This window comes from Carlito syrichta, unplaced genomic scaffold, assembly GCF_000164805.1.
Source record: "Carlito syrichta isolate Samal-C Ts95f unplaced genomic scaffold, Tarsius_syrichta-2.0.1 Scaffold177233, whole genome shotgun sequence".
Classification (NCBI taxonomy): Eukaryota; Metazoa; Chordata; class Mammalia; order Primates; family Tarsiidae; genus Carlito; species Carlito syrichta.
Window position 1 is genome coordinate 10,869 of NW_007121329.1, and position 13,006 is coordinate 23,874.

Here is a 13,006-nt window from a genome sequence, read left to right on the forward strand (position 1 = left end):
ACAAAAAAAAAAAAAAAAAAAAAAAAAAAAAAATTTAAAGTATTTTAGAAGATGCTGAAAGTGGGATTTCTTTATTCTTTGCTTATGAGAGTATCAACTGGTTACTACTCTGAAGGATGATTTGGCAATTCTTGGTAATGTTGAAGATGTATGTCCTACCAGAAAGTTCACTATTAGGTTTCTTTTCCTGAAAAAATTATCTCGTGTGCACAAGAAAAACATGGACCAATATGTTTGTTTATTATAGAGATGGGGTCTTGCTCTGTGACCCAGGATAGAGTGCAATGGCGCAATCATAGCTCTCTGTACTTTGGAACTCCTGGGCTCAAATGATTCTCCTGCCTCAACCTCCAGAGTAGCTGTAATTACACGTGTGAGCCTCTGTGCCTGGCCAAGTTATTTATTGTAGTACTATTTTATTTAAACAAACAAAAATTTCTTAAAGTGGCTTATAATAACCTTACATCCTTCAGGAAGGGAATGGACAAATAACTGGTTTATTCATAGAATGGAATACTACTATGCAGGAGTTAAAATTAATGAATTAGATCTGCAGCAACATTAATCTATCTGAAAAATATAATGTTAAATGAGAACGCAAGTAGCAAAAGATTGTGCACATTTTAATACCATTTACGTAAAATTTAAACACATTGTTTGCAGACCTTATATATGTAACAAAAGTACAAAAACATACACAGAAAAGATACACATTAGCCATAGTATAGTAGTAATCTCTAGGGAATGAGGGAAAAAGGAAGGAGCTTTTTTTTTTTTTTGAGTTAGTCTCACTCTGTTGCTGAAGTGCAGTATCATGCTCGTAGCTACCACAGCCTCGACCTACTGGACTCAGGAGATCTTTCTGGAACTACAGGTGTGTGCCGCCACGCCTGTCTAGTTTTTTGATTTATTGTAGAGATGAAATCTTGCCATGTTGCCCAGGCTGGTCTCGAACTCCTGAGCTCAGACAATCCTTTTGCCTCTGCCTTCCAAAGTGCTGGGATTATAGTGTGAGCCACCACACCTGGCAGGAAAGAGCCCTCATCATGTCTACATTTTATTTTTTTGGATATGAAGCAAATAAGACAAAGACTTAAAAATTGATTTAATCTTGGTGTTGGGTCATTAGTGTCTATTACATCTGAAGTGTTTCCTTGGGAAAAGAAAATTTTTAAGGGTATTTTATGAAGTTTTGTCATTATAATTTATGATATCAGCCTTCCTCTATTCTCATGCAGGCCTCATAGTGAGTTTGATGTGCAGGTTAAAATACATAATTTTTGCAATACGTTGTAAGAAATGAAGTTTCCTAATTAAATTTTTTTTTTTTTGAGCTGGAGTCTCACTCTGTCACCCAGACTGGAGTGCAGTGGCCGCTCCTGGAATTACAGGCATGCGCTACCACGCCCAGCTGATTTTTTGATTTATTGTAGAGATGAGGTCTCACCAATTGCCCAAGCGGGTCTCGAACCCGCGGGCTCAGGCAATCCACTCACCTCAGCCTCCCAAGGCGCGGGATTACAGGCTGAGCCACCGAGCCCGGCTGAAAAAATATTTTTATTTGGCTCATTGGTCGGATGTTTAAGTGGTGTGAAATACTTAAAAATTTATTATTATTTTTAATACAATTTGGAAAATATGAATTGCTTTAGACTATTAAAACTACTTATTTTAGAAATTAACTGTTTATGCATAAATACTCAGTGTAAGTTTTAATGAAGTCTGGGTTTTAAAAAATTGCCTGTGACATTAGTCCAAGATGAAGATGTATATATTATTAATCTAGGGTATTTCTAACACTACTGGTTTTTCTTTTCTCAGGTGAGGCAGGCGACTAATCAGATTGTGATGAATTGTGCTGATATTGATATTATTACAGCTTCATATGCACCAGAAGGAGATGAAGGTAAGAGCAGTTTTCCATTTTAATTTGCTGTTTGTGTATGTGATATGTATATGTAATGTAAAGTACATATCCTTTCAGGTTAAGACGTCATTGTTACCTTTGAAAGAGGTAAATTCTTTATAGTATAACTATTATGAGATAAAAGATATATTGGAGTTTAAATTCCACTTCTTTTTTTTTTTTTTTTTGAGTAGTAATCTTACTCTGCAACCCAGGCTGGAGGACAGTGGCACTCTCTCGGCCACCGCAGCCTCGACCTGCTGGGCTCAGGCGATCCTTCTGCCTCAGCCTTCCAAGTAGCTGGAAATACAGACACATGCCACCACACCCGGCTAAGTTTTTGATTTATTGTAGAGAGGAGGTCTCACCAAGTTGGCCAGGCTGATATTGAACCCCTGGGTTCAGGCAATCCTCTCACCTTGGCCTCCCAAAGTGCTGGGATTATAGGCATGAGCCACTTCACTGGGCCTAAATTCCACTTCTAACACTAACCCTTTGTGACTCCGGGCAAATCACATATTCATAAATGCAAAATGAATATAATAACATGCATAATAAAGCTGAAGAGTTATTTAAAAAATTAAGTGCTTTGAATATGAAAAGTTCATCATGGTAGCTTAGTTTTTTTTTGAGTTGGAGTCTCACTCTGTCACCCAGACTGGAGTGCAGTGGCCACTCCTGGCCACCACAGACTCGACCTGCTGGGTTCCAGCGATCCTTCCGCCTCAGCCTTCCAAGTAGCTGGAACTACAGGTGCGTGCTACTACGCCCGGCTCATTTTTTGATTTATTGTAGAGATGCCGGCTCATTTTTTGATTTATTGTGGGTCTTGCCAGGTTGCCCAGGCGGGTCTAGAACCCGTGGGCTCAGGCAATCCACTCACCTCAGCCTCCCAAAGGCGCGGGATTACAGGCTGAGCCACTGAGCCCAGCTAGTAGCTTAGTTTTTTTTGTTTGTTTTTGAGTTGAAGTCTCACTCTGTCTCCCAGGTTGGAGTGCAGTGGCACACTCACAGCCAACCCAGCATCAACTTGCTGGGCTCTGGCGATCCTTCTGCCTCAGTCTTCCAAGTAGCTAGAACTATACAGGTCTTGAACCCATGGGCTCAGACAATCCTCACACCTTGGCCTTCAAGTGCTGGGACTATAGGTGTGAGCCACTGCGCCAGGCCTCAGTTTTAGTCTATAGTTCAAGAGAAAAAAAAAAAAAACTTTAAGAAAAACACATTAGGCCGGGCTCAGTGGCTCAGCCTGTAATCCCAGCACTTTGGGAGGCCTTGGCAAGTGGATTGCCTGACCCTGCAGGTTCGAGACCAGCCCAGGCAGTTTGGCAAGACCTCGTCTCTACAATAAATAAAAAAAATTAGTCAGGTGTGGTGGCATATGCCTATAGTTCCAGCTATTTGGAAGACTGAGGTGGAAGAATCACCTGAACCCAGTAGTTCGAGGCTGTGGTGGCCGTGAGCATGCACTGCACTCCAGCCTAGACAACAGAATGAGACTCCAACTCAAAAAAAAAAAAAAACTGAAATAAGTCTTGCTCATAATTGGGAGAAAAATATTTTCTTTATGAGACCCAATATGAAGGTTAGAAACTAGATGATAGACTTAGTCATAGGGGATGACTATGTTTTTTGGGGGATTTTTTTTTTTTTTTGAGTTGGAGTCTCACTCTGTCGTCCAGACTGGAGTGCAGTGGCATGGTCCCGGCCACCGCGGCCTCGCCCTGCTGGGCTCTGGTGATCCTTCTGCCTCAGTCTTCTAAGTAGTCGGAACTATAGGCATACACTACCACGCCTGGCTGAATTATTTTTGATTTACTGTAGAGATGAGATTTCGCCAAGTTGCCCGGGTGGGTCACGAACCTGTGGGCTCGGGCAGTCCACTCGCCTCGGCCTCCCAAAGTGCTGGGATTACAGGCTGAGCCACTGAGCCTGGCCGGAAAGACTGTTAGAAAGATGCATGGTTTATAGAATGTGTGGAAACTGTTAGCATCTTTGAAATGAAGACTACTTTTGGCTTTGTAATTTCAATTAGAATGTAATCCATTTTGACCTGAAATCTTATTCTCACATAAGCTACATTTTAAAAAGATACTAAATTTGGCATAAACTCATAAAAGTACATTAATGTTAGAACTGAATTGCTTTTCACTTTTGACTTCACCTTGGCAGTCCTTGTCAAAATAGTTTATTGGTTACTCTGAGATGACTTCATAGAAAGTCTCATTTGCTATAAAATAGTTAGAAATCTGATCTTTTTAAAAAAATTTTTAAATTTTTGTTTTTTGAGTATGAGTCTTACTCTTGTTGCCCAGGCTGGAGTGCAGTGGCACGCTCACGGCCACCACAGCCTGGACCTACTGGGCTCAGGTGATCCTTCTGCCTCAGCCTTCCAAGTAACTGGAACTACAGGCATATGCCATCACACCCAGCTGATTTTAAAAAAAAAATTTATTGTAGAAATGAGGTCTCGCCGAGTTACCCAGGCTGATCTTGAACCCGTGGGCTCAGGCAATCCCCTTGCCTCCACCTTCCAAAGTGATGGGATTACAGGCATGAGCTACCACACTAGACAGAAATTTGATCTTTTAATTTACATTTTGTATTTCTGTTTTCCCCTTTTTTTACATTATGCTGCAGAGAAGCATACAGATTCATTTTAAGGCCTGGCAGCATTTACTTTATGCATTTTTCTTAAACTGTTTTGTCCATCAAAAGTCAAAGTAGTAGCAGTTGAGCATACTGTTGCCAAGAAGTACTTGTGTTCAGTTGATTGTAAATGAGATCAAACTGTTGCATTTTTAAATTTAGAGGAAAAGACTCTTCAAATGTACTTGAGTGAGTGCCAACTTAAAAATAAAAATGTTAAGCCGGGCTCGGTGGCTCAGCCTGTAATCTCGCACCTTTGGGAGGCTGAGGTGAGTGGATTACCTGAGCCCGCAGGTTCGAGACCTGCCTGGGCAACTTGGTGAGACCTCATCTCTACAATAAATCAAAAAATCAGCCAGGCGTGGTAGCGCATGCCTGTAGGAAGGCTTGGAAGACTGAGGTGGAAGGATCGCCGGAGCCCAACAGGTCAAGGCTGCGGTGGCCGGGAACGGCCACTGCACTCCAGTCTGGGTGACAGAGTGAGACTCCAACTCAAAAAAAAATAAAAAAGGTCTAGCAAATGGAAGAGTGATTATTTAATTAACTGTGAAGAAAAATGGAAACACTTTAGCCATGTATATCAAGAAAAGCTTTGCTTATTGTAGAGTATTTAAATTCAGTGTACAATTTTTAAGTGGTATCCAGCATGTAAATAGGTAGACCTAGTAAAATAAATATCCACCCTCCAACCAGCATGGTTTTGGCTCAGGTTTCCTTCTTTCTTTCTTTCTTTCTTTTTTTTTTTTTTTGAGTTGAAGTCTCACTCTGTTGCCCAGGAGGAAGTGCAGTGGCACGCTCATGGCCACTGTATCCTTGACCTGCTGGGCTCAGGCGATCCTTCCGCCTCAGCCTTCCAAGAAGCTGGAACCACAGGTGTGTGCCACCACGCCTGGTTAATTTTTCCTTTTTTATTTTATTTTTTTGAGTCAGAGTCTCACTCTGTTGCTCAGGCTGGAGTGCAGTGGCATACTCACAGCCATTGCAGCCTCAACTCTCTAGGCTCAGGTGATCCTTCTACCTCAGCCTTCCAAGTAGCTGGAATTACAGGCACATACCACCATGCCTGGGTAATTTTTTGATTTATTGTAGAGTTGAGGTCTTGCCAAGTTGCCCAGGCTGGTCTCGAACCCATGGGCTCAGGTAATCCTCTTGTCTTGGCCTCCTGAAGTGCTGGGATTATAGACATAAGCCACCGTGCCCAGCCTAATTTTTTGATTTATTGTAGGGCCAAGATCTTTTTTTTTGTTTTGGAGTCTCACTGTCACCCAGACTGGAGTGCATTGGCCGCTCCTGGCCACCACAGCCTCGACCTGCTGGGTGCTGGTGATCCTTCCACCTCAGCCTTCCAAGTAGCCGAAACTACAGGCGCGCTACCACGCCCGGCTAATTTTTGATTTATTGTAAAGATGAGGTCCCGCCAAGTTACCCAGGCGGGTCTCGAACCCGCGGGCTCAGGCAATCCACTCACCTCTGCCTCCTAAAGGTGCGGGATTACAGGCTGAGCCACCGAGCCCGGCTGAGCCAAGATCTTGCCAAGTTGCCCAGACTGGTCTCGAATCCTGGGCTCTGGCCTCCACCTTCCAAAGTGCTGGGATTATAGGCTTGAGCCACTGTGCTCAGCAGGTTTATGTGTCTTCCTCTGCTGAAAATGTCAGGAAGGAATTCAGAGAACTTAAAAGTTTTGAATATGCATAACTGAATGGTGCTAAGTGTGTAATGATCTGTGTCTCAAAGAATTGGAGTTAATGTTCTCACTAAGAGAGACAGCAGATTGAAAACTTATAGAAAATGAAGAGGATTTGGAGAGAGAGTGAGATAAAACATTTAATTTTTTTAAATACATAAAATATTTTTCTTCATTGCTGGGCATGGTGGTTCACACTTGTAACCTCAGCACTTTGGGAGGCCAAGGTAGGAAGATCTCTTGAGGTCAGTAGTTTCAGACCAGCCTGGGCAACATACTGAGACCCCACGCTATAGTTAAAAAAAAAAAAAGGTAGAATATTTTCCTTCAAAGCCAGGCTCAGTGGCTCAGCCTGTAATCCTGTGCCTTTGGGAGGCTGAGGTGAGTGGATTGCCTGAGCCTGCGGGTTCGAGACTTGCCTGGGCAACTTGGCGAGACCTCATCTCTACAATAAATCAGAAAATCAGCCGGGCGTGGTAGTGCATGCCTGTAATTCTGGCTACTCGGAAGGCTGAGGTGGAAGGATCGCCGGAGCCCAGCAGGTCGAGGCTGCGGTGGCCGGCAGCGGCCACTGCACTCCAGTCTGGGTGACAGAGTGAGACTCCAACTCAAAAAAAATATATATATATATTTTCCTTCAGAACTAGCTTAGGTACATTTCTCAATGCTTTTTTCCTACAGCAACAGGAAAAACTTGGAGTCATATGTAAACCTATTTAATTTTAGCATATAACAGAATGAAAAGTTGTATTAATTTGATATCTTAAGATTTGGATTAGGAATAGGAAGAACTTTGGTCTTCTGCATACACCCCCCCCCATACACACACACACTTATGCTCACACACACACATAGAGTTTAATTTTGCCCTTGGACTTGGTAACATTTCATGATTTTTACCTTATGGGAGGGTATAATGTGTTGTTTCTTTAGAAACCATTTGTTATGAGTGGCTGCCAGGGTGGTATACTGGTGGCAGAGGAATAAATGAGTCAATAGGAGAGGGATAATTTTTTAACTTAGTTAATCTCATCTAGTGCCTATTAGTACTTAAGATTGCCTTCTGCAAGATTAATTTAGGTATCATGATATCACTTAGTATCACTAAATCTTAGTGTTTAAGGTAACATCTGAAATTATTTCTCCTTTGTGTAAGTTTTTATTTTTATTTTTTATTTTTATTTTTGAGTTGGAGTCTCACTCTGTCACCCAGACTGGAGTTCAGTGGCACGCTCCCCGCCACCGCAGTCTTGACCTGCTGGGCTCTGGCGATCTTTCCACCTCAACCTTCCAAGTAGCTGGAACTACAGGCATGCGCTACCACACCTGGGTAATTTTTTATTTTATTGTAGAGATGAGGTCTTGCTAAGTTGCCTAGGCGGGTCTCGAACCCGTGGGCCCAGGCAATCCACTCACCTCAGCCTCCCAAAGTGCTGGGATTACATGCTGAGCCACCGAGCCCGGCTGTAAGTTTTATTTGATGAAAAAGGCCATCTTGTGATACGTGCAGTAATCCTGAAAAATCTACTGGCATGTGTCTCTTTAAACTAAGGCACTGTCCTTTAATCTATTTAATATCTTACTTTGTAATATTTAAAAAATAAGAAATCAGTAAGAAAAATGACTGAAAATTGTTTTTTTACTGTTCTGCACTTCAAGGATTGGTGAAATCACTTGCACTTAAGCCAGGGCAAGTAATGCACCTCCCTACACAGTACAGGGATTAGTATTGTCATGAGCTTCTGCAAGAGAAATATGAAACTCTTGAGTGCCTGAACTCAGATTCTGACAGGTAAAGAGTCTTTTAATTTATCACTAATAGATGGCTTAGGTATAACCACATAGAAAATGATCACTTGAAAGTTTTGTACCAACTTTTCTGAGTATACTGTCAGGTATGTTTGTAGAAGTAGGTATGTAAGAAAAATACTAATACAAAGTTTAAGATCTGCTAGGATCACTTTGGTTTATCCATATAAGGCACATACATTTTAATACATTTGTCTTCGATGTATGATTATATATTTGAATGTGTGCATATGAGTGTGCTCAGGTGTTTTATTTATTTGTTTTTTTGAGTCAGGGTCTTGCTGTATCACCCAGGCTGGAGTGCAGTCGTATGATGATGGCTTACTTTAACCTTGAATTCCTGGGCTCAAATGATCCTTCTGCTTCAGTCTCCTGAGTAGCTGGGACTACAGACACACACCACCATAAATGCTTTTCTTATTTTTTGTAGAGATGGAGTCTCGCTGTGTTGCCCAGACTGGTATTAGCTCCTGGCCTCAAGCGATTCGCCCACTTTGTCCTTCCAAAATGCTGGGATTACAGGTGTGAGCCATCACAGCTGCCATGCATGTGTTTAATGGAAGAGTAAAACAACTCAGAAATATTGCTCAATAGTAATCATTTCAGAGCAATAGCCGGGTGTGGCAGCACGCGCCTGTAGTTCCAGCTACTTGGAAGGTTGAGGCGGAAGGATCACCGGAGCCCAGCAGGCTGAGGCTGCGGTGGCCGGGAGTGGCCATTGCACTCCAGTCTGGGTGACAGAGTGAGACTCCAACTCAAAAAAAAAAAAAAATTTTTTTTCAGAGCAAAACTATTAACTTGACAAAAAGGAATGGTTCTTCACACTTGATCATAATTCTTTATTCAACTATTAATAATATATATTCTAGCCGAGCTTAGTGACTCAGCCTGTAATCCCGCGCCTTGGGAGACTGAGGTGGGTGGATTGTCTGAGCCCGCGGGTTCGAGACCCGCCTGGGCAACTTGGCGAGACCTCATCTCTATAATAAATCAAAAAATTAGCCGGGTGTGGTAGCGCACGCCTGTAGTTCCAGCTACTTGGAAGGCTGAGGCGGAAGGATCACTGGAGCTCAGCAGGTTGAGGCTGCGGTAGCCGAGAGTGGCCACTGCACTCCAGCCTGGGCGACAGAGTGAGACTCCAACTCAAAAAAACAAAACAAAACAAAAACAATAATATATATTTTGTCATACAATTATGTGTGGATAACTAATGACATTAATAAACTACCATCTGAGCCGGGCTCGGTGGCTCAGCCTGTAATCCCGTACCTTGGGAGGCTGAGGAGAATGAATTGCCTGAACCCGCGGGTTCGAAACCCGCCTGGGCAACTTGGCGAGACCTCATCTCTACAATAAATCAAAAAATTAGCTGGGCATGGTAGCGCGCTCCTGTAGTTCTGGCAACTTGGAAGGCTGAGACAGAAGGATGGCTGGAGTCCAGCAGGTCGAGGCTGTGGTGGCCGGGAGTGGCCACTGCACTCCAGTCTGGGCGACAGAGTGGGACTCCATCTCAAAAAATAAAATAAAATAAAAAATAAACTACCATCTGATTGCAAAGAACTTGTTTATGTCATTTGGAAAATACTTGCAGCCCTCAAATCAGAAACATTGAAAGAGAAGAAAAGTTAATCCATTTCTAGTTTAGATGCATTGAAGTATGATATATAATTTCACAAAGAAAATTTTAAATGAAAGAAATCTGAGAATAACTTTAATTCTAAAAATAATGATATAGGATAGAGGCCAGACCAACATTCCTATGGGGTTAAGCATATCACAAACATGAATGAATTGGACTGGGTGTAGGAAAATAAGAGCGATGGGGAAGAGGATGAACCAAAGAATACACAGTTTGTAGAAATACATTCAAACTTCAAAAAACTTTTCTGGCCAAATAAAACATTCCGGTGGGCCATATTGAGTTCTGATGAATTTGTAACCTCTATAGGATTCCAGGGGAACTGTGGTGTATTCTGTTATATTCTTCTTCTTTTTTTTTTTTTTGAGTTTAAGTTTCTCACTCTGCTCCAGGCTGGAGTGTAGTGGCACGCTCACAGCCACCACAGCCTCGACTTGCTGGACTCAGGTGATCCTTCCACCTCAGCCTTCCAAGTAGCTGGAACTACAGGCATGTGCTATCACACCTGGCTAATTTTTTGATTTATTGTAGAGATGAGGTCTTGCCAAGTTGCCCAGGCTTATCTCAACTTGTGGGCTCAGGCAGTCCTCTCACCTTGGTCCCCCAAAGTGCTGGGATTATAGGCGTGAGCCACTGCGCCCAGTCATTTTTGGTGTGCTTAATGAGGGTGTGCTTTTTCTTAAGTCTTGATTTTGAAGAGTTATTTGTATATTGTGGATAACAGTTCTTTATCAGATATGTCTTTTGCTAATATTTTCTTCCTTCCTATGGTTTGTCTTCTTATCCTCTTGACAATGCCTTTTGTAGAACAGAATTTTACATTTTAATAAAGTCTAGCTTATCAGTTATTTCCTTAATGGGTTGTAAAATAGCTTGGTGTTGTGTCTAAAAAGGCAGTGTTATAGTCAAAGTCACCTAAATTTTCACCAGTGTTGTCTTCTGGGAGATCTGTGGTTTTTTGTTTTTTGTTTTTTCTGAGCTGGCATCTTACTCTGTCACCCATGCTGTAGTGCAGTGGCATGATCACAGCTCACCAAAACCTCTACCTCCTGGGCTCAGGCAATCCTTTTGTCTCAGTCTCCAGAGTAGCTGGGGCTATAAACATATATCATCACGCTTGGTGAACTTTTCTTTTTTTTTAGTACAGGTCTTACTGTGTTCCCTTGGCTGGTCTTGAACTCCTGGGTGCAAGCAATCCTTTGCCTCACCCTCCCAAAGTGCTAGGATTATAGTCTTGAGCCACCACACCTGGCCCATACGATTTTGATTAATGTAGCTTTATAATAAATCTTGGAGTCAGGTAGTATGAGTCCTCTGGTCCTCTGACTTTATTTCTCTGTTTCAATATTGTGTTGCCTATTCTGGGTCTTCTGCTTCTTCATATAAACTTTAGAATCAACTTGTCAATATTCATAAAATAGGTTTTGTGATTTTAATTGATATTGCAGTGGATCTGTAGACTAAATTGGGTAGAACTGACGTCTTAACAACATTGAATCTTTCTATCCTGGAACATGAAATATCTCTCTATTTATTTAGTTGTTCTTTGACTTTTTTTTTTTAAGAGACACATTCTCATTCTGTCTTCCAGACTGAAGTACAGTGGTGTGATCATAGCTCACTGCAGCCTCAAATTCCTGGGCTCAAGCCATCTTCCCGCCTTAGCCTTCCAAGTAGCTCATACTATAGGTGTGTGCCACCACGCCCAGATAATTTTTTTTTTTTTTTTTTTGAGTTGGAGTCTCACTCTGTCGCCCAGACTGGAGTACAGTGACCGATCCCGGCCACCGCAGCCTCGACCTGCTGGACTCTGGCGATCCTTCCGCCTCAGCCTTCCGAGTAGCCGGAATTACAGGCATGTGCTACCACGCCCGGCTGATTTTTTGATTTATTGTAGAGATGAGGTCTTGCTGCCCAGGCGGGTCTCGAACCCGCGGGCTCAGGCAATCCACTCACCTCAGCCTCCCAAAGCATGGGATTACAGGCTGAGCCACCGAGCCTGGCGTAATAATTTTTAAAAAATTTATTTGTAGTGATATTGGTCTCACTGTGTTGCCCAGGCTGGTCTTGAACTTCTGACTTAAAGTGATCCTCCTGTCTTGGCCTCTCAAAGTAATGAGATTATAGGTGTGATTCACTACGCCCAGCCCCTGAAGAACTTCTTTTAACATTTTTTTACAAGGCAGGTCTGTTGATGAAATGTTCTCTAGATTTTTGCTTATCTGCAAGAGTCTTTATTTCTCCTTCACTTTTGAAAGGTAGTTTTACAGGGTCAAGAAATTTAAGTTAGTAGGTTTCTTTTTTTCACAAAACACTTTAAATCACTCTACTCCCTTCTTGCTTGATAGTTTTTGAGAAATTGGATATAATTATTATCTTTGCTCCTCCATAAACAATGCCAATTTTAGCCATAAAAAATGGCTAATTTTTTTCTTTATCTTTGGTTCTCTAAAGTTTGAACATGATATGCCTAAGTGTAGTTCTTTTTTTCTTTTGCATTTATTTTTCTTGGTGTTCTCCGAGCTTCCTGAGTCTGTGATTTGGTGTCTGGCATTAATTAGTCATTATTGCTTCAAATATTTCTTCTGTTCCTTTTTTTTCTTTCTTCTCCTTCTGGAGTCTAATTATGTATTTTTTTGTTTTTGTTTTTTTTGAGTTGGAGTCTCACTGTGTCACCCAGTCTGGAGTGCAGTGGCTGCTCCTGGCCACCGCAGCCTTGACCTGCTGGGCTCCGGCGATCCTTCCGCCTCAGCTTTCCACGTAGCTGGAACTACAGATGCGCGCTACTACACCCAGCAGATTTTTGAATTATTGTAGAGATGAGGTCTCACCAAGTTGCCCAGGCGGGTCTCGAACCTGCGGGCTCAGGCAATCCATTCATCTTGGCCTCCCAAAGTGCAGGATTACAAGCTGAGCTACCGAGCCCGGCCATCTTATTATATATATTTATACCTTCGTAGTTGTTCCATAGCTCTTGGATATTTTTTCTTTCTTTTTTTTTTGAGTTGGAGTCTCACTCCGTTGCCCAGGCTAGAGTGTAGTGGCACACTCATGGCTACCCCAGCATCAGCCTGCTGGGCTCCGGTGATCCTTCCACCTCAGCCCTCCAAGTAGCTGGAACTACAGGCATGTACTATCATGCCCGGCTAATTTTTTGATATATTGTGGAGACGAGGTCTCGCCAAGTTGCCCTGGCTGGTCTCAAATCCACGGGCTCAGGCAGTCCACACATCTCGGCCTCTCAAAATGCTGGGATTACAGGCTGAGCCACCGCAACCAGCCTTTTTTGTTGTTGTTGAAGTCTCACTCTGTTGCCCAG

General features: G+C 42.5%; 1 protein-coding gene across 4 annotated transcripts in view; it reads left to right on the top strand.

The window, feature by feature from the left end:
- The window catches only part of NPEPPS (aminopeptidase puromycin sensitive), a 117,695-nt gene that overhangs the window by 10,862 nt on the left and 93,827 nt on the right, over positions 1-13,006 (top strand). For all 4 annotated transcript variants that reach the window (XM_008051485.1, XM_008051486.2, XM_021709345.1 and 1 more), the window contains exon 2: positions 1,822-1,906. In XM_008051485.1, the coding sequence (XP_008049676.1) occupies positions 1,822-1,906 (85 nt within the window). The remainder of the gene's footprint in view (positions 1-1,821; positions 1,907-13,006) is intronic.